The sequence below is a fragment of the Coregonus lavaretus genome (genome assembly GCF_964263955.1).
Source record: "Coregonus lavaretus genome assembly, chromosome: 3".
Classification (NCBI taxonomy): domain Eukaryota; kingdom Metazoa; phylum Chordata; class Actinopteri; order Salmoniformes; family Salmonidae; genus Coregonus; species Coregonus lavaretus.
Genome location: NC_139990.1, coordinates 47,884,222 through 47,905,609, shown reverse-complemented (window position 1 = coordinate 47,905,609; position 21,388 = coordinate 47,884,222). Strand labels below are relative to the sequence as shown.

The window sequence follows — 21,388 nt, the reverse complement described above, 5'->3', positions numbered from 1 at the left end:
ATATAGATATTTTTAGTGTTTTAGGGGGTAGATCAGCTTTAATATTGCAGATAGATTGAAGCTTCCATTAATGTAATTGTCTGCATCTCTTCCAATCCCCCATATATAATTTTTGCAAATATACACATACATATGTACATATAAATACATATATATGCATATCTTTAAAAAAATATATATATATATATATATGGCTAGTATTAATATACCCTGATGAAGACAGCTTGTCTGTCGAAACGTTGGTTATTAAATTATTGCATCTGAGCTCCTAGAGCAGGGTTCCCAACTGGCGGCCCGTGGGCCGGTGGTTTTATTTGGCCCCCCAAGTTTTCTGAGCAAAAAATAAATAAATAATTGTTGAATTTTCATTGTTGGACATAAAAAACTGTAAAAACACCAGGAAATCAGCTCCAAGTGATTTTAATTTGGGAAATCTGTTCCCAAGTATTTCCACTCATAATAGAAAGGCGTGATCATATACAAATGTAAGCAAGGTTTGAAATTATTATGTTTTAGTCCAATATTATATATGTTTGGGCTTCTTGCAGTCAATTTGCAGTCTACAAATTATTTGTAATTATGTTCCGGCCCCCTGACCATCCGCTCAAGAAATAAAACAACCCCCGGCTGAGTCTAGTTGATGATCCCTGTCCTAGAGTGTGCGGCTCTCTTATTTTTATTTTATGTACTTTTTTTATTGAATTGAATACCTTTATTGCGTTCACATACAGAGAAACCCTCACGCTGCTCTTGCTGTTATCACTTATTTATATTGAAGCTCACATGTCGGCCTCTTGGCCTTCGTCAGAGCTTTTATTAAATGTTTGTTATCAAGCTGTAAAACACTCCAACACAGGGCTGTGTTAACAGGGTGATGTCTAACAGGGCTGGGTTAACGGGGTGATGTCTAACGGGGTGATGTCTAACGGGGTGATGTCTAACGGGGTGATGTCTAACGGGGTGATGTCTACCAGGGCAGGGTTAACAGGGTGATGTCTACCAGGGCAGGGTTAACAGGGTGATGTTTCTGCCTCCTCCAGATAGTGGTGTTCTACCGGGCCAGCCCCAGACACAAGCTGAAGATAGTCAAGGTGAGTGGCCCCGGCCAAGTGTCAGCCAGCTGGCATGAGATTATGTGTGAGTGCCCGTTCTGCGTAGGCAGCGCCTGGCCTGGCAGCATGTGGCTCCAAAGGCCTGGGAAGTCTCTGGCAACTCCCACCACAATTTCTCACATTCAGTCACGGGGAAGTGTCTACGGTATACCTAGTGGTTTTCCAGTCACTAGTGTTACGAGTGCTAGAGAAGAAAATCACACAATTATTAGAAAATACACTCCATAAAATAGCCAATTTCAACTCCCTTTAATCTCAAGGAATGACTTCAATCAAGATCAAGGAACTTGATTCATTAACTAAAAACTGTTGTGTTCTTTCAGGAGTTTAATTCATGACTATAATTTGGATTTATTACAAGGATTGACTGTTCTATCTCCTCGCTCCCTCTCTCATTCCAGTCTCTCCAGAACATTGGTGCCGTGGTGGCGATGACAGGTGATGGTGTGAATGATGCTGTAGCGCTGAAAGCAGCAGACATCGGCGTTGCCATGGGCCAGACGGGCACTGACGTGTGTAAAGAGGCAGCAGACATGATCCTAGTGGACGATGACTTCCAGACCATCTTGTGAGGAAACTTTTTAAACAGTTTGCAGTAACACTTTATATATAAAGTGTTACCCAGTTAGTAAACTCAATGGGCCTTCAAAGCCATCATGGTTTCTAGAAATGTGTCTTTGCTAGGATACCAAAATGAGTTAATATTTCTGTCATAATGTTTCGTCCTTTAGGTCTGCCATCGAGGAAGGGAAAGGAATTTACAACAACATTAAAAACTTTGTCCGCTTCCAGCTGAGCACGTGAGTGGTGGAGAGCTAACTTTTTGATAAATAGATTCCTTGAAAAAATGGAATATGGGCCAATTTCTTGTACAGTGAGAGAAAAAAGTATTTGATCCCCTGCTGATTTTGTACGTTTGCCCACTGACAAAGAAATGATCAGTTTATAATTTTAATGGGAGGTTTATATGAACAGTGAGAGACAGAATAACAACAAAACAATCCAGAAAAACGCATGTCAAAAATATTATAAATTGATTTGCATTTTAATGAGGGAAATAAGTATTTGACCCCTCTGCAAAACATGACTTAGTACTTGGTGGCAAAACCCTTGTTGGCAATCACAGAGGTCAGACGTTTCTTGTAGTTGGCCACCAGGTTTGCACACATCTCAGGAGGGATTTTGTTCCACTCTTCTTTGCAGATCTTCTCCAAGTCATTAAGGTTTCGAGGCTGACGTTTGGCAACTCTAACCTTCAGCTCCCTCCACAGATTTTCTATGGGATTAAGGTCTGGAGACTGGCTAGGCCACTCCAGGACCTTAATGTGCTACTTCTTGAGCCACTCCTTTGTTGCTTTGGCCGTATGTTTTGGGTCATTGTCATGCTGGAATACTCATCCACAACCCATTTTCAATGCCCTGGCTGAGGGAAGGAGGTTCTCACCCAAGATTTGACGGTACATGGCCCAGTCCATCGTCCCTTTGATGCGGTGAAGTTGTCCTGTCCCCTTAGCAGAAAAACACCCCCAAAGCATAATGTTTCCACCTCCATGTTTGACGTGGGGATGGTGTTCTTGGGGTCATAGGCAGCATTCCTCCTCCTCCAAACACGGCGAGTTGAGTTGATATCAAAGAACTCAATTTTGGTCTCATCTGACCACAACACTTTCACCCAGTTCTCCTCTGAATCATTCAGATGTTCATTGGCAAACTTCAGACGGGCATGTATATGTGCTTTCTTGAACAGGGGGACCTTGCGGGCGCTGCAGGATTTCAGTCATTCACGGCGTAGTGTGTTACCAATTGTTTTCTTGGTGACTTTGGTCTCAGCTGCCTTGAGATCATTGACAAGATCCTCCTGTGTAGTTCTGGGCTAATTCCTCACCGTTCTCATGATCATTGCAACTCCACGAGGTGAGATCTTGCATGGAGCCCCAGGCCGAGGGAGATTGACAGTTTTTTTGTGTTTCTTCCATTTGCGAATAATCGCACCAACTGTTGTCACCTTCTCACCAAGCTGCTTGGCGATGGTCTTGTAGCCCATTCCAGCCTTGTGTAGGTCTACAATCTTGTCCCTGACATCCTTGGAGAGCTCTTTGGTCTTGGCCATGGTGGAGAGTTTGGAATCTGATTGATTGATTGCTTCTGTGGACAGGTTTCTTTTATACAGGTAACAAGCTGAGATTAGGAGCACTCCCATTAAGAGTGTGCTCCTAATCTCAGCTCGTTACCTGTATAAAAGTCACCTGGGAGCCAGAAATCTTTCTGATTGAGAGGGGGTCAAATACTTATTTCCCTCATTAAAATGCAAATCAATTTATAATATTTTTGACATGCGTTTTTCTGGAATTTTTTGTTGTTATTCTGTCTCTCACTGTTCAAATAAACCTACCATTAAAAGTATAGACTGATAATTTCTTTGTCAGTGGGCAAACGTACAAAATCAGCAGGGGATCAAATACTTTTTTCCCTCACTGTAAATATTATAAAATTGGCATTATTGTGTTTCCTAGGAGCATCGCAGCGCTCACCCTCATCTCCCTGGCAACGCTGATGAACTTCCCCAACCCTCTGAACGCCATGCAGATCCTGTGGATCAACATCATCATGGACGGACCTCCCGCTCAGAGGTGACACCCCACAAAGCATTATGGGAAATGTAGTCTTTTGTCATGGAAATGGTCTGCTTTCAGTTTCACAAGATTGTATATAATAAATCATTTTAAGAATTTGGTGTCATTTAAGAATTTAGTGGGTGCTTATGTTTGTCCTGTTTCACACATGTACAAGTTTGTATTATACGCTTGTGTGAAATGGAAATGCGTTTTTTGCATATCCCAACCATGGGACAGTGGGATCACGGCCAGGGTCAGCCATTATCAATGGTGACCCTGGAGCAATTAGGGCACATCGACAGATTTTTTCACCTTGTCAGCTCGGGGACTCGAACTAGCGAGCTTTCGCTTACTGGCCCAAATCTCTAAGTACTAGGCTACCTGCCGCTTTTATATTTAAATCCACCAAATTTAAAGTCGCAATTACTGATGCTTTGTGTAAAAAATAGTTAATGGTAATTACCGTAGATGGAAATCCATGTAATCCTCTGTCATCCTTAGTCTGGGAGTGGAGCCAGTGGATAAGGATGTGATCCGGAAGCCTCCAAGAAACGTGCGGGACAGCATCCTCACACGCGGTCTGCTCGTCAAGGTGCTGGTGTCGGCACTCGTCATCGTATGCGGCACCCTGTTCGTCTTCTGGAGAGAGGCAAGTAGTAATCATAGTAGTGTTCTTCATCATTCACCAGCATGACCAAACTTCTGTCAAATCAATATTATTACTGGTCTGTTATAATCAGACTGTGTATTGCATTTTGTTTTTGTGTTCATAAGATATATTTTTTGTTTGTTTATTGGTCTACTATGTACTGTAATTACGAGGTCTACTATTTACTGTAATTACGTGGTCTACTATGTACTGTCATTTCATTGTCTACTATGTACTGTAATTACCTGGCCTACTATGTACTGTAATTACGTGGTCTACTATGTACTGTAACTACGTGGTCTACTATGTACTGTAATTACGTGGTCTACTATGTACTGTAACTACGTGGTTTCCTGATTTGCTTTTGATGCGGGACATGTGGGTTGAGAGTAAAGTAATACATCCATGAGCACAGAAAAGAAAAACCCAATGATCATTTTTAATAGTGAATCCAAGCCAATCCCTACCTATTTCCTGTATCAGTTGACTCATATTTCCATCAATGTGTTTGTATCTCATCCTCTCAGCTTCAGGACAACCTGATCACTCCCAGAGACACCACCATGACCTTCACCTGCTTTGTGTTCTTCGACATGTTCAACGCACTCAGCTCACGCTCACAGGTGGGTACACTGCTGTGCCCTATACAAGGATGAAGGATCTGAAAGATTGGTGGGCAGAAACATGTCACCTAGGATCTGTTGTTGATTCATATGCTTGATGATGACTTTCTCTCTCTCTCTCTCCCCATCTCTCTGTCAGACTCGTATGGTCCATGAGATGGGCCTGTGCAGTAACAAGATGTTCTGCTACGCGGTGCTGGGTTCCATCATGGGCCAGCTGGCGGTCATCTACTTCCCTCCACTGCAGAGTGTCTTCCAGACAGAGAGCCTCAGCATCTTTGGTAAGAAAGACATGTTAGTCCACTGAGCTAAAGATTAAACCTAAGCCTTCAGGGCCCATATTCATAAAGTGTCTCAGAAGAGTTCTGATCTAGGATCAGTTTAGCCTTTTATATCATAATAATAATTTGAGGGGTGCTTATATTTGTCCTGTTACAGTGTGAAATGGAAATGTGTTTCTTGCATATCCCAACTCCCCCTGAGACATCCACAGGGAGGAGGATCACGGCCAAGGTCACCATTGTACAGCGCCCCCGGGAGCAATTAGTTAAGTACCTTGCTCAAGGGCACAGCGACAGATTTTTCACCTTGTCGACTCCGGTATTCAAACCCTCGACCTTTCGGTTACCGGCCCTACGTTCTAACCTCTAGGCTACCTGCCGCCCTAATGAATGGACGGGGGTGGGGGACCTGATCCTACGTCAGCTCTCCTGTTCTGAGACGGGCCCTGGTCTGTTAGTGATGGGGGTGATGGTTTATATGTGCTGTAGTAACAGTCCGTCCCTTCTTCCATTCCAGACCTGCTGTTCCTGGTGGGCCTCACGTCCTCTGTCTGCGTGGTCTCTGAGGCCATAAAGTGGATCGAGAGGTGGAGAGGAGTGAGGGAGAGGAGAACCACAGTGGCTGAAGAAGACTCCTTCCACGATGTATGACGCACATTGCGTTCTGTGTAACGGAGTAGATAGCGGCGAGGAGGGGGCGGGGCTGGGTTGTTTGCAGTTGGGGGGGGGGGTTATGCAATGGTTATTTGGTCTGAACACAGGGACTGGAGAGGAAAGTCAAACAGTCGTTGTTCCTCGCTGGCATTCACTGTTCAGTCATGGATTGGAAGTGGGCGAAGAGGATCTCACCCCTAGAGTGCCCCCCTGCCCTCCCCAGTGAGAAGCGTTGGCGTGCTGCTTTGAGACTGAACCATCCTCCTGGAACTCAGGGGGGGCTTTATTTATGAGACATTGTAACTGTTGTTCATATGGCAACTATTCATGTCTATGGTGTCATGATCTGAGAGGACAATGTCACTGCTCGTAGATCAGCTACTCACGTCTAGGTGTTAAGACCAATTAAGGACAGCATAATTGTTCGTAGAGCAACTTCATGTCTTGGGGTTCATGAACATAAAAGGAATTTTGTAACGGTTCTTTTCTTATCTCTCATCACCTTGTTTGGAGTGCAGGTAGCTGACCATAGCTTTGCGGAAGTCTAGAGATGTTACTTTCATGCATTCCAGCTTTTCAAGCTCGTAGCAATCTCACCATCAACTAAGGCTTGATAATTGTGAGCATACTTTTGTTTTGTTTTGATATAGACTTTAGGAAGAGTTGACCACTAAACCTTGTGATTTTGGTGGTTGAATATAATAAATTTTCTTCAAAAGATAGATATAAGTTTTGTTTGGTTTTTCTCACAGAGGAGGACATATGGCTTTCATTTGATACCATTCTGGCTATCTATTTAGTTTCCCCTGGAGGCACTCTGTGTTTTGGACCAACACACCGCAGTTTCTTTTTCCAGTGAGCAAGCAGTACTAAACAGTTAATTTTCTCCCAGTCCCCACCCTCCCAGCCACTGTCTTTCGCCCCAACATCTTTCACTTGCCCTGTATCTAACCTACATAATTTTTTCCATTTGGGGAATTAACTGTTTGCCTGGAATGAAAGGCACAGAGGTATTTAGTCCAGTGCTGTCAAAAACATTGTAATGTGTTTAATATTTATTTTCACACTATGAGGTTGGAATAATACTGTGAAATTGTGAAAATTATGATAATGCCCTTTTCGTGTAAGATCTGTTTGAAAAAGCCACCTGAAATGTCAGCCTGTTTTGGTGGGATGGAGTTTTGGCCTGCCTGGTGACATGCCAATAACAGCTGGTTTTCAGTTTCCCCCTCCCCACTCAGACCACTCCTAGACAGTCCTAGCAAAATATTTGCTTGAGGAAATTGCTCTAGCTAAGAAGCTATTTTTGTTTCTTTTTGACCATTTTTTTATTGAAGACAGTCACAGTAAATTACTCAATTGTTACCCAGAAATGATTTGATATTGAGATAAAAACGGCTGCATTGGCCCTTTTTAATATTCTGCCTCTATTTTACACACTGTAATTTAAGTGCAAATATTTATCTCCATGACAACCATTTACTGTACATGCACTGTTCATACATGTTGCTTGTGTTTTGGGTCAAAAGTGGCCATTTTAAGCACATTTTTCTCTTCATGCTCTTTCCAGGAGCCTCTGAGGCCTTGTTTTGGTACAGCTAGACATTCCTGGGTTGTATTTCACAATGCAGAATTGATCAATTAACAAGCTTGTTTTGATAATCATTTACATTAGATATAATCGAATTCCCAGGTTTATAAAGACTGGTTCAGTTGATTATGATTATTTGAGTATTGAGTCATACCCATTCCAGGTTTATTTCTTTATGAACCAGGAGATGGAGTTGTTTAGCATTTTTAGGACAGGTAGCTAATTCATTGATGTTGCTTTCTGAATTAGTTTTTGTCTGTGCTATGGATAAGGCAACATAAGTCCTCTACCTACAGCAGCACCTAGCGGGTATAGGCTAACATCGACTGCTCTTTCTATTAGTCAGGGTCTTTATTTTCCAAGAGATTATGCTCTCTGCTTTGGTCCATTTGACAGGCCAAATCAGCTACGATTTGTTTTTTTATTTTTATTGTTTTTTATTTTATTTATGATTTGTTTTGTGTGTTGCACAGCTGAAGTCAGTACTCTGTTGTGATGGTATGAGAATAAATCTGTACATTAATGAAAATGTATATATATTTTTAAAGTGTGTTTTAACTGGGTGAAGGGTTTGTGTCATACGTTTTCAGCGTCACTGACACACAATTCTGAAAATCTCATTTTTGCTCAGATTGAGCTAAAAACTACAATATCTAAGATTTATTCAGTTTAAGATTTCCATATAAAATATACTGCCATAGCAGAGATGGACTTTATTGTGTATACCAAATAATTCTCAACAATAGCTGGTTTAAATGTTATTTTTAATTTTTATTATACAATGAATATAAAATATTTCCAGTGCAGCAGTAATGTAATTGTAACAATACATGGGATTTATATAGCTATTTTCAAAGACCAAAATATGCTTTACAGTAGAGAGCAAAGAAATAAGTCAAACTTAACTTTTTTATATATGTATATTATAAACTTTTCAGTCTTATCATTTATAAAATCTACATCTATCATTTATAAACTTATTTTATAGTTAATTCTAAAAACAATGTCAATGGCAGTCATCAAAGGTACACAAATCAGAGGCAAGTCTGGTCGGGGATGTGGCGCAGATGAGGCGGGACACCGCTCAAAGTGGACTGGGACACACCAAGGGTCTCCAAAAACACCTCAAGCTGCATTGACCTTGGAGCCTAAGGAACAGAGCAAGAGAATGAGAATCATTTTCAGAATCAACAGCAGTATGTTTGAATGTACTGTATACTACACTGCTCAAAACAATAAAGGGAACACTTAAACAACACAATGTAACTCCAAGTCAATCACACTTCTGTGAAATCAAACTGTCCACTTAGGAAGCAACACTGATTGAAAATAAATGTCACATGCTGTTGTGCAAATGGAATAGACAACAGGTGGAAATTATAGGCAATTAGCAAGACACCCCCAATAAAGGACTGGTTTTGCAGGTGGTGACCACAGACCACTTCTCAGTTCCTATGCTTCCTGGCTGATGTTTTGGTCACTTTTGAATGCTGGTGGTGCTTTCACTCTAGTGGTAGCATGAGACGGAGTCTACAACCCACACAAGTGGCTCAGGTAGTGCAGCTCATCCAGGATGGCACATCAATGCGAGCTGTGGCAAGAAGGTTTGCTGTGTCTGTCAGCGTAGTGTCCAGAGCATGGAGGCGCTACCAGGAGACAGGCCAGTACATCAGGAGACGTGGAGGAGGCCGTAGGAGGGCAACAACCCTGCAGCAGGACTGCTACCTCCGCCTTTGTGCAAGGAGGAGCAGGAGGAGCACTACCAGAGCCCTGCAAAATGACCTCCAGCAGGCCACAAATGTGCATATGTCTGCTCAAACGGTCAGAAACAGACTCCATGAGGGTGGTATGAGGGCCCGACGTCCACAGGTGGGGGTTATGCTTACAGCCCAACACCGTGCAGGACGTTTGGCATTTGCCAGAGAACACCAAGATTGGCAAATTCGCCACTGGCGCCCTGTGCTCTTACATTTACATTTTAGTCATTTAGCAGACGCTCTTATCCAGAGCGACTTACAGTTAGTGAATACATAGATATTTTTTTTTATACTGGCCCCCCGTGGGAATCGAACCCACAACCCTGGCGTTGCAAACGCCATGCTCTATCAACTGAGCTACATCCCTGCCGGCCATTCCCTCCCCTACCCTGGACGACGCTGGGCCAATTGTGCGCCGCCCATGAGTCTCCCGGTCGCGGCCGGCTGCGACAGAGCCTGGATTCGAACCAGGATCTCTAGTGGCACAGTCCAGACCACTGCGCCACTCAGGATACCTCTCTTCACAGATGAAAGCAGGTTCACACTGAGCATGTGACAGAGTCTGGAGACGCCGTGGAGAACGTTCTGCCGCCTGCAACATCCTCCAGCATGACCGGTTTGGCGGTGGGTCAGTCATGGTGTGGGGTGGCATTTCTTTGGGGGGCCGCACAGCCCTCCATGTGCTCGCCAGAGGTAGCCTGACTGCCATTAGGTACCGAGATGAGATCCTCAGACCCCTTGTGAGACCATATGCTGGTGCGGTTGGCCCTGGGTTCCTCCTAATGCAAGACAATGCTAGACCTCATGTGGCTGGAGTGTGTCAGCAGTTCCTGCAAGAGGAAGGCATTGATGCTATGGACTGGCCCACCCGTTCCCCAGACCTGAATCCAATTGAGCACATCTGGGACATCATGTCTCGCTTCATCCACCAACGCCACGTTGCACCACAGACTGTCCAGGAGTTGGCGGATGCTTTAGTCCAGGTCTGGGAGGAGATCCCTCAGGAGACCATCCGCCACCTCATCAGGAGCATGCCCAGGCGTTGTAGGGAGGTCATACAGGCACGTGGAGGCCACACACACTACTGAGCCTCATTTTGACTTGTTTTAAGGACATTACATCAAAGTTGGATCAGCCTGTAGTGTGGTTTTCCACTTTAATTTTGAGGGTGACTCCAAATCCAGACCTCCATGGGTTGATACATTTGATTTCCATTGATAATTTTTGTGACTTTTTGTTGTCAGCACATTCAACTATGTAAAGAAAAAAGTATTTAATAGGATTATTTCATTCATTCAGATCTAGGATGTGTTATTTTAGTGTTCCCTTAATTTTTTTGAGCAGTGTATATCATACACATGTATACATACCCGATCCTAATTTGCATAATTGGCCATGTGCATGTAATTGTGATGGACGCTGTAGGAGAGAGGAATAACATCATGGGAGAGACAAATAGTGAGTAAAAAACACCCTACATTTACATCCCGCCCTGAATGTAAGCCAGCGCGGGATCAGCCAGCGGCGGCTTCATTTGCAGTCTGGACGCGGAGGGGTGAACATCTCCTGCTCTGACTGCAGCGCGAGGACTGGGCCGTGTCAAGTTGCGTCAATTCAAATCTGGTATAGGAACAAAAAGAGGTCAATACACGTCTTCTAAGATAGACTAGTATTTTAATTAATGCTATACGGGCCCACTGAAACACCGCGCAGGGCAGACAGAGAACTGAGCTATTGTTATAAGTTCTTCTTTAAATACTCTGACAGAGATAGTTCCCGCTCCCTGCTGGGCCTGTCAGAATAGAGGCTGGGTGTGGTTTAAACTTACCCAACCTATCGTTGGCGCTCAGGCTGGTCCCAGCCCCTTGGCGCTTCACTGTTGCCGGGCATTAGTTGTTATCTTTACAACTTGTCTCGAGTCAGCAACCTCAGACATAGTTTGTTCTTCTTCATTGTAGCAGTACACATGTCCTTGAGCAGTTTAACAAAGAGGCAGTGTGTGTGTGAATCACAAGTCTATCTCAGCCTACCCCCTAACGGTTCCTCACATTAATCACAGCTTGTTATGTTAAACAATCTATATCAGTACAGCACAAACCTATTATGTTTAATCATTAATGTATTCTTTCTAAGCTAGGCATCACATCTAGTTGTAAGAGAATAGATCCCCACAGCCGCCAGTGAGTGCTTTGGGACGGGGGCGCGGCCCGCAGCAGTACTCGTTGAGAAGAGTAAGAACGATACGTGCTTTCACGTCAGAGTCTCCAAAAGTCTCCAATAACACCAGAAAAAGACGCTAGATTTGTCGCTAGTCGCTTATTTGAAAATGTGTCACTAGAGGGGTCTGAAAACTCGCTAAATATAGCGACAAAGTCGCAATGTTGCCAACACTGCTTCAGGCTGGAGAGGACCTGTTTGAAGACATGTTTGACAAGGGTTAGTAGTACACGCTAGTACACAGCCAGTGGCTGTGTTGATCTTTGATTGCGCTCGTTGTCGGAGCATTTCAAACTTTTTGTCGGTGTTGTCAGAGCCCCCATCTAAAATGGCATTAGGGTCAATGCCACAGACTCTCAGAGCATTAAAGAACTTGTAGACTTCGTCCTCCAAAGCATAAAATCAAATCAAATTAGATTGGTCACATACACGTTTAGCAGATGTTATTGCGGGTGTAGCGAAATGCTTGTGCTTCTAGCTCCGACAGTGCAGTAATATCTAACAAGTAATCCCCTCCATGACTGATCCAAACGTGAGTTAAAATAAAGCAAGTAGTACAGATTACTACCATCTATGATCAGCTTGCTGTTTCTGAGGTGAACATATTTTTGAATGTTTCCATTCTCCTCCATAAAGCTGGTCAATCCCTGGACGCCCATGGTGTGCTCTGTCTGGGATGTGATGTCTTTCCTAGTGAAGAGTTTCAGTCACAGGGAGGGACTATATATAGGCTTACTGAGTGAGGCTAGCATCATTCCAATGGATGAGTTTCCCTTTACTTAAGTTTCATTTATGTTAAGTTGCGTCAATTCAAATCTGGTATTAGGAACAAAAGAGGTCAATACACGTCTTCTAAAATAGACTAGTATTTTAATTAATGCAAAACCTTCAATGGTAAATATGATGTTCGTATATACGGCTCCACTGAAATACCACGCAGGGCACTCAGAGAACTGATCCATTGTTCTAAGTTCTTCTTCAAATACTCTGACAGAGATAGTTCCCGCTCCTTGCTGGGCCTATCAGGGTAGAGACTGAGCGTGGTTTAGACTTACTCAGCCAATCGTTGGCGCACAGGCTGGTCCCAGCCCCTTGGCGCTTCACTGTTGCACACTGTTGCCAGGCATAAGTTGTTATCATCACAACTTGTAGAGTCAGCACCTTTTTGCAGTACACCTCCTTGAGCACGGTTTAACAAAGAGGCAGTGTGTATGTGTCTGTGAGAAATACAAGTCTGTCTCACCCTACTCCCTAACATTCCTCACATGAATCACAGCTTGTTATTTGAAACAATTTATATCAGTACAGTACAAACCTATTATGTTTAATCATTAATGCATTCTTTCTAAGCTAGGCATCACATCTAGATCCCCACACTTTCCATACTTCACCTGAGTCATATCTCCCGCATTATCTCTTTATGGTCACTTCACCTGATGGCCTAGTTTATGGGAATTGAAATGACAGTCATAAGGGTGGAAATATTTTATGTTATTTGCAACAAGGGTAACATTATGTTCAGCACTTATCTTATGCAGTCTAATGTAGTGCACAGGACTACAGGGCAACCTGCTTTAGAAAACCACACCTACCAATGCAATGTACAGTATGGAAACGAAAACTCTTATGCCAGTAATGCGCTAGTGGAGGAATGTATTATACAAACAGTATCTGGCATGTGATCACTTATGACACAGTGTCCTTTTGATCTTATTTAGTAAGGAAACCTCCAGCAATATAGATAGGCTGATAAACTGCTGCACATGAAGGAAAACCAAACTGACGAGTACTAGCCTAAGGAATTTGCTTTGGCAGACAATTGCTGACTAAAACCACCATGTTGCGTTCGCGATCATGTTGCCGGCCGCATTGCAAAATAAATATATATATATTTTTCCAACTATAATGTGTCCCTAAGTTTTATATCATTGAAGTTACCTCCTTGAATATCACTCATTACAAAGATATACAAGGACCTTGAGCATTCCCTCCAGTGGCAAACTGTTATCGGGGGTCTATTTTATTACAATTATTAGCTAATCACACCATTTTAGTAGGTCATACATTTTAGGATGCCATTGATAATTTGGTGTATAAATATAAAGTGTAATTGGAGTTACTCAATTTAAATGAAGGGAAATAACATTGTGAGCAAAATTATTAATCATATCACTTTAGTAAAATATTTTTAAAGGGTTAATTCATTACCTTAGATTTGAGCATATGTGGCCTCCATTTAAGAAAGTCCTCAATTACCTCAAATGTGTCATTGGTGTTACCACTGATGGCACAATGATATCACAATGGTAGTTGATTTAGAATGTGAATATGTACTCAAATACATACAAAAAAATACCATGCCCAAATGCCACAGCAATTCAAGAACCAAACCGTCTCCATGCATGCGTCTGCGTACGCATGTTGATTTTGTCTATCCCCACCAGACGCGTTCATGACACGCAGGTTAAAATACCAAAACCAACAGTGAACCAAGTGTATTATTTTGGGGACAGGTCAAAACACACATGAAACATTTATGGACATTTAGCTAGCTTGCTGTTGCTAGCTAATTTGTCCTGGGAGATAAACATTGGGTTGTTATTTTACCTGAAATTAAAATGGTGCATTTTTTTGCTGGACATTTGTAGAATTTAGACCCATTTTGAGTCGTACAAAATCGTGTGTTCTCTATTCCGATAATTAATCCACAGATAAAATGGGGAAACCTAGTTAGTTTTTAAAAATTAATATTTCCTCGTTCATCTTTCTTCTTCTGTGGATTTTATATGGAGGTTGGCAACCAACTAAGGTGCATTACTGCCACCAACTGGACTGGAGTGTGGACCTCGTTCATCTTTCAATCACCCTTGTGGGTATATGCTCATAAAAACCAATGAGTAGATAAGCGGGACTTGCAGCGCGTACATATAGCCGCAAATAACTTTTGGATATCAGAGTGACGGTAACTCACCAGCATTACGACCAGGAATACGACTTTCCTGAATTGGATCCTTTGTTCGTACCCCCCATGGCAATTTAACTTATCGCAGAGGCTGCTCCAATACGCCTCAGGCGGAGAAGAGGTATTCGGAGTGGAGTTCTAGTCCGACTCAGGAGGCGGGCACACCATCCACTGCCTCCGAGTATATTATTTGCTAATGTTCAGTCTCTGGACAATAAAGGAGACAAGCTCAGGGCGAGGATCTCCTTCCAGAGAGACATCAGGGACTGTAACATACTCTGTTTCACGGAATCATGGCTCTCTCGGGATATACTGTCCGGGAAGAAGAAAGGCGGGGGTGTATGTTTCATGATTAACTACTCATGGTGTGATTGTGATAACATACAGAAACTCAAGTCCTTTGTTCACCCAACCTAGAATACCTCACAATCAAATGCCGACCGTATTACCTCCCAAGATAATTATCTTTGGTTATAGTCACAGCCGTGTATATTCCCCCTCAAGCCGATACCACGACGGCCCTCAAGGAACGACACTGGACTTTATGCAAACTGGAAACCACATCCTGAGGCCGCATTTATTGTAGCTGGAGATTTTAACAAAGCAAATTTGAGGAAAACGCTACCGAAGTTCTATCAACACATTGACTGTAGTACTCGCTTAGGTAAAACACTAGACCACTGCTACTCGCCTTTTCAAGATGGCTACAAAGCCCTGCCCCACCCTCCCTTCGGCAAATCAGATCACAACTCCATTTTGCTCCTCCCTTCATATAGGCAGAAAATCAAACAGGAAGTACCCATGCTAAGATCTATTCAACGCTGGTCTGACCAATCGGAATCCATCCTTCAAGATTGTTTTAATCACGCGGACTGGGATATGTTCCGGGTAGCCTCTGAGAATAACATTGACGCTTACACAGACACGGTGACTGAGTTAATCAGGAAGTGTATAGGGGATCTTGTTCCCACGGTGACTATTAAAACCTACCCAAATCAGAAACCGCAAAACTGAAAGCGCGAACCATCACATTTAACCATGGCAAGGTGTCTGGGAATATAGTTGAATACAAACAGTGTAGTTATTCCCTCTGTACGGCAATCAAACAGGCAAAAAGTCAGTACAGAGGCAAAGTGGAGTCGCAATTCAACGGCTCAGACACGAGACGTATGTGGCAGGGTCTACAGACAATCACGGATTACAAAGGGAAAACCAGCCACGCGCAGACACCGATGTCTTGCTCCCAGACAAGCTAAACACCTTCTTCGCCCGCTTTGAGAATAACACAGTGCCACCGACGCGGCCCGCTCCCAAGGATTATGGGCTCTCGTTCTCCGTGGCCGACGTGAGTAAGACATTTAAGCGTGTTAACCCTCGCAAGGCTGCCGGCCCAGACAGCATCCCTAGCCGCGTCCTCAGAGCATGCGCAGACCAGCTGTCTGGAGTGTTTACGGACATATTCAATCTCTCCCTATCCCAGTCTGCTGTCCCCACTTGCTTCAAGATGTCCACCATTGTTCCTGTACCCAAGAAAGCAAAGGTATCTGAACTAAATGACTATCGTCCCGTAGCACTCACTTATGTTATCATGAAGTGCTTTGAGAGGCTAGTTAAGGATCATATCACCTCTACCTTACCTGACACCCTAGACCCCACCTCAATTTGCTTACCGCCCCAATAGATCCACAGATGATGCAATCGCCATCGCACTGAACACTGCCCTATACCATCTGGACAAGAGGAATACCTACGTCAGAATGCTGTTCATTGACTATAGCTCAGCATTCAACACCATAGTACCCTCCAAGCTCATCATTAAGCTCGGGGCCCTGGGTCTGAACCCATCCTGTACAACACCTCCACTTCACTGATCCTCAACACAGGGGCCCCACAAGGTTGCGTGCTCAGCCCCCTCCTGTACTCCCTGTTCTCCCATGATTGCGTGGCCACGCACGCCTCCAACTCAATCATCAAGTTTGCAGACGACACAACAGTAGTAGGGCTGATTACCAACAATGACGAGACAACCTACAGGGAGGAGGTGAGGGCCCTGGCGGAGTGGTGCCAGGAAAATAACCTCTCCCTTAAAGTCAACAAAACGAAGGAGCTGATTGTGGACTTCAGGAAACAGCAGAGGGAGCACGCCCCCATCCACATCGATGGGACCGCAGTGGAGAAGGTGGAAAGCTTCAAGTTCCTCGGCGTACACCACTGACAATCTAAAATGGTCCACCCACACAGACAGTGTGGTAAAGAAGGTGCAACAGCGCCTCTTCAAATTCGGCTTGGCCCCTAAGACCATCAGAAACTTTTACAGATGAACAATTGAGAGCATCCTGTCGGGCTATATCACCGCCTGGTATGGCAACTGCACCGCCCGCAACCGCAGGGCTCTCCAGAGGGTGGTGCGGTCTGTCCAACGCATCACCGGGTGCACACTGCCTGACCTCCAGGACACCTACAGCACCCGATGTCACGGGAATGCCAAAAAGATCATCAAGGACATCAACCACCCGAGCCACGGCCTGTTCACCCCGCTATCATCCAGAAGGCGACGTCAGTACAGGTGCATCAAAGCTGGGACCGAAAAACAGCTTCTATCTTAAGGCCATCAAACTGTTAAATAGCCATCACTAGCCGGCTACCACCCGGTTACTCAACCCTGCACCTTAGAGGCTGCTGCCCTATATACATAGACATGGAATCACTGGCCACTTTAATAATGGAACACTAGTCACTTTAATAATGTTTATGTACTGCTTTACTCATCTCATATGTATTTACTGTATTCTATTCTATTGTATTTTAGTCAATGCCACTCTGACATTGCTCGTCCTAATATTTATATATTTCTTAATTCCATTATTTTGCTTTTTGTGTATTGTTGTGAATTGTTAGATACTACTGCACTGTTGGAGCTTGGAACACAAGCATTTCGCTACACCCACAATAACATCTGCTAAATATGTGTATGTGACCAATAAAATGTGATTTGATTTGAAGTGATCATATACTGTTTGTATAATACATTCATCCACTAGAGCATTACTGGCATTTTCGTTTTCATTTTCATACTGTACATCGCATTGGTAGGTGTGGTTTTCTAATGTAGGTTGCCATCACAAAATATTTCCACCCTTATGATGGTGAAGTATGGAAAGTGAAACTTAAGTAAAGGGAAACTCATCAATTGGAATGATGCTAGCCTCATTCAGTAAGCCTATATATAGTCCCTCCCTGTGACTGAAACTCTTCACTAGGAAAGACATCCCAGACAGAGCACACCATGGGCGTCCAGGGATTGACCAGCTTTATGGAGGAGAATGGAAACATTTTAAAAGATGTTCACCTCAGAAACAGCAAGCTGATCATAGATGGTAGTAACCTGTACTACTTGCTTTATTTTAACTCACGTTTGGATCAGAGTCATGGAGGGGATTACGATGCTTTTGAGGACCAGGTCTGCAAGTTCTTTAAGGCTCTGAAAGACTGCGGCATTGACCCTTATGTCATTTTAGATGGGGGCTCTGACTATACTGGCAAAAAGTTTGAAACTCTCAAAAAACGAGCTCAATCAAAGATCATAGCAGCCTACAGATTGTCCATGGGGCATCAGGGGAGCGGGAGTGTACTACCAACCCTCATCAAACATGTCTTCAAACAGGTCCTCTTCAGCCTGAAGGTCCCGTTCGCACAGTGCATTTGTGAAGCAGACCAAGAAATAGCCTCCCTGGCTCGAAGGTGGAACTGTCCAGTGCTGTCCAATGACAGTGACTTTTATATATTTGACATCCAGTCAGGATGTCTGCCCATCTCCCATTTTCACTGGCAGAAAGTGTCTATGCACCGTGGGAGCTCTATAAGATCCATTCCCTGCAAGCACTACACCACAACAAGCTTCTGTAGACACTTTAACATCAACAGACAGGTTCTCCCAGTCTTCGCCGCTGTGGCAGGAAACGACTACGTCAAGTTGCATAACATGGGCGTATCCCTCAGGTGGGAAGAAAACTCGTCGATGGACGGAAGGTTTGCCCGCTTCAACGGCTTGCTGAATTGGCTGGCCCGCTTCCAAGAACAGGAGGCCTTGGACTCTGTGCTCAGGCTCATTGGTTATATTTACAACAGACAGAAAATGGGTGCTGCCCGCCAGGGCCTCTCCCTGGGCATAGAAGAGTACCAGCTTCCCCGTGGTTACCTGGAGCGGTTCTTCAACGATGGAGTGGGACCAGGCCCCAGCCGTCTCGCAGAGGCTCTGAGGGTCCTTCCAGACTGGACCCTGCTGCCGTTGATGAAAGGTGCTCTTCCCTCCCGCATGGTGGACGTGCTGCTGCTGAGGAGGGTGATGCACAGTGTTCAGGTGGAAGATCCCCGCTTGCCCAGTGGGAACAACACTTCACGGCCCATACGCCAGGTACTCTATGGGCTGCTGCTGGGTGGGAGGAGGCCAGACCACAGCAGTCAGAGACCCCCAGTGGATGACGTGGAGGAGTATTACAGGGAAGGCAATAACCTGACCAGCAGCATGGTTGAAGCCATCCTGCCCAGTGCTGCAGAACAGCTGCAGCTAGACTCTCTGGATCGGGTATGTATACATGTGTATGAGATAGTATACAGTACATTCAAACATACTGCTGTTGATTCTGAAAATGATTCTCATTCTCTTGCTCTGTTCCTTAGGCTCCAAGGTCAGTGCAGCTTGAGGTGTTTTTGGAGACCCTTGGTGTGTCCCAGTCCACTCTGAGTGGTGTCCCGCCTCATTTGCGTCTTCCTGTGGCTGTCACCTGCTACTGGTTGAGGCACGCCCATCCTCGACCAGAACTGCCTCTCCTGCAGGCCCTGCTATTAGGATTGGTGTACGGAGAGCTCTGCAGACAGAGGAAGAGCCAAAGAGGTATGACCCAGAGCATGAATGAGAAAACACACAATTTAGAATTTAGAAATATTGAAGGGTTTGAAGTGCAGCCACTGACTCCTCCCTTTTTTGTGTAACAGGGTTTATGGAGGGACCAGTGTTGGAGAGGCTGAGAGGGCTGATTCAGAGAGGTGCAAGGAGCCTAGACCTGGGTGTAGCCCACGCCTACAGCCAATGGCAGTGCTGCCTGAGAGAAAGTCTTGACCTGAACCAACTGCTGTACCTCCCTCTAGCCGAGCCTCAGTGTGCCTGGTAAGGTGTCCCTTCCTAAATCAACCCTTGCCCCTAAACCTAGACCAGTGGTATTCATTGACATTTTATTCGAGCCTAGCAGCAACACAACTAATTAAACCATATTTTGTTTCCCTGGTGGTGTCTAGGCTGTACAAGGGCACTCTGGTGCACCAGCTTGTGACCAAACTGAGAGGGGGGTTAACCCCAGATTCTCTCCTGATGTTAGGCCCTTGCTCTGGGCAGCTGTATAGGGCCATGCTGGGAGCCATACTCAACTCCCATGATGCTCATGAGGCTGCTGTCATCCCCTTGGTGTCTGGGACGCGGCGGGCCACACCTCCATCCTTGTCACAGCCACTGGACGACCTGACGTCCCGTCTACTCATTCTGGCTCTAGAAGAAGATGATGATGATGGTGCTGCAGGAGGGAGGAAGGCCATGCCAGAGGACGATCTGGATTGGACGTTGGTCACAGTGCAGACCCGCCACAAGAAAAAGGACAGATTCAACAGAGCTCGGAATCCAGAATTCTCCCGGAAGCAGGGGCGGATCGGCTGGGAATAGGGAGGGGTCACTATATAACTGTTTAGTTCTAGAGACGCTCTGCTCAACTCTTTCATATTTTTATTGTTCTTATTTTTTTTACCTTTTATGACTTAATTGACATTGTTTTTAGCATGAACTATGTAGATTCTATTAATGATGAGATGGAAAAGCTTTTAATATATATATATATAAATATCAAAAGTTATGATCAGTTTGACTGTTTTTTTCTTTGCTCTTTACTGTACTGTCTTTTGGTCTTTGAAGATAGCTATATAAATCCCATCTATTCTTACTATTATATTACTGCTGCACTGCTGCTCAGGTTCAAGTCCGGGCCCTGGCTGGGCCACTCAAGGACATTCAAAGACTTGTCCTGAAGCCACTCCTGCGTTGTCTTGGCTGTGAGCTTAGGATCGTTATCCTGTTGGAAGGTGAACCTTCACCCCAGTCTGAGGTCCTGAGCGCTCTGGAGCAGGTTTTCAACAAGGATCTCTCTGTACTTTGCTCCGTTCATCTTTCCCTCGATACTGATTAGTCTCCCAGTCCCTGCCGCTGAAAAACATCCCCACAGCATGATTCTGCCACCACCATGCTTCACCATAGGGATGGTATTGGCCAGGAGATGAGTGGTGCCTGGTTTTGTCCAGATGTGACGCTTGGCATTCAGGCAAAAGAGTTCAATCTTGGTTTCATCAGACCAGAGAATCTTGTTTCTCATGGTCTGAGAGTCCTTTAGGTGCCTTTTGGCAAACTCAAAGCAGGCTGTCATGTGCCTTTTACTGAGGAGTGGCTTCCGTCTGGCCACTCTACCATAAAGGCATGATTGGTGGAGTGCTGTAGAGATGGTTGTCCTTCTGGAAGGTTCTCCCATCTCCACAGAGGAACTCTAGAGCTCTGTCAGAGTGACCATCAGGTTCTTGGTCACCTCCCTGACCAAGGCCCTTCTCCCCCGATTGCTCAGTTTGGCCAGGCGGCCAGCTCTAGGAAGAGTCTTGGTGGTTCCAAACTTCTTCCATTTAAGAATGATGGAGGCCACTATGTTCTTGGGGACCTTCAATGCTGCAGACATTTTTTGGTACCTTTCCCCAGATCTGTGCCTCAACACAATCCTGTCTCGGAGCTATACAGACAATTCCTTGGTTTGGTTTTTGCTCTAACATGCACTGTCAACTGACCTTGTATAGACAGGTGTGTGCCTTTCCAAATCATGTACAATCAATTGAATTTACCAC

At 44.5% G+C, this 21,388-nt stretch overlaps 2 protein-coding genes across 2 annotated transcripts in view; both read left to right on the top strand.

Moving 5' to 3' along the window:
- The window catches only part of LOC311111981 (calcium-transporting ATPase type 2C member 1-like), a 50,997-nt gene extending 42,939 nt beyond the window's left edge, over positions 1-8,058 (top strand). Inside the window, exons 19-26 of the mRNA XM_084154932.1 lie at positions 1,041-1,091; positions 1,514-1,680; positions 1,844-1,912; positions 3,626-3,742; positions 4,229-4,376; positions 4,904-4,999; positions 5,139-5,280; positions 5,798-8,058. Of these exons, the coding sequence (XP_084011058.1) occupies positions 1,041-1,091; positions 1,514-1,680; positions 1,844-1,912; positions 3,626-3,742; positions 4,229-4,376; positions 4,904-4,999; positions 5,139-5,280; positions 5,798-5,931 (924 nt within the window). The 3' untranslated portion in view covers positions 5,932-8,058. The remainder of the gene's footprint in view (positions 1-1,040; positions 1,092-1,513; positions 1,681-1,843; positions 1,913-3,625; positions 3,743-4,228; positions 4,377-4,903; positions 5,000-5,138; positions 5,281-5,797) is intronic.
- Positions 8,059-17,747: 9,689 nt separating this feature from the next.
- Positions 17,748-20,174, top strand: LOC311114820 (single-strand DNA endonuclease ASTE1-like; the record flags this gene model as incomplete). Its single annotated transcript, XM_084157239.1, has 4 exons — positions 17,748-19,046; positions 19,142-19,355; positions 19,457-19,628; positions 19,757-20,174. 4 exons carry the CDS (start codon positions 17,748-17,750, stop codon positions 20,172-20,174), a joined length of 2,103 nt encoding a protein of 700 aa, XP_084013365.1.
- Between the last annotated feature and the right edge of the window lie 1,214 nt (positions 20,175-21,388).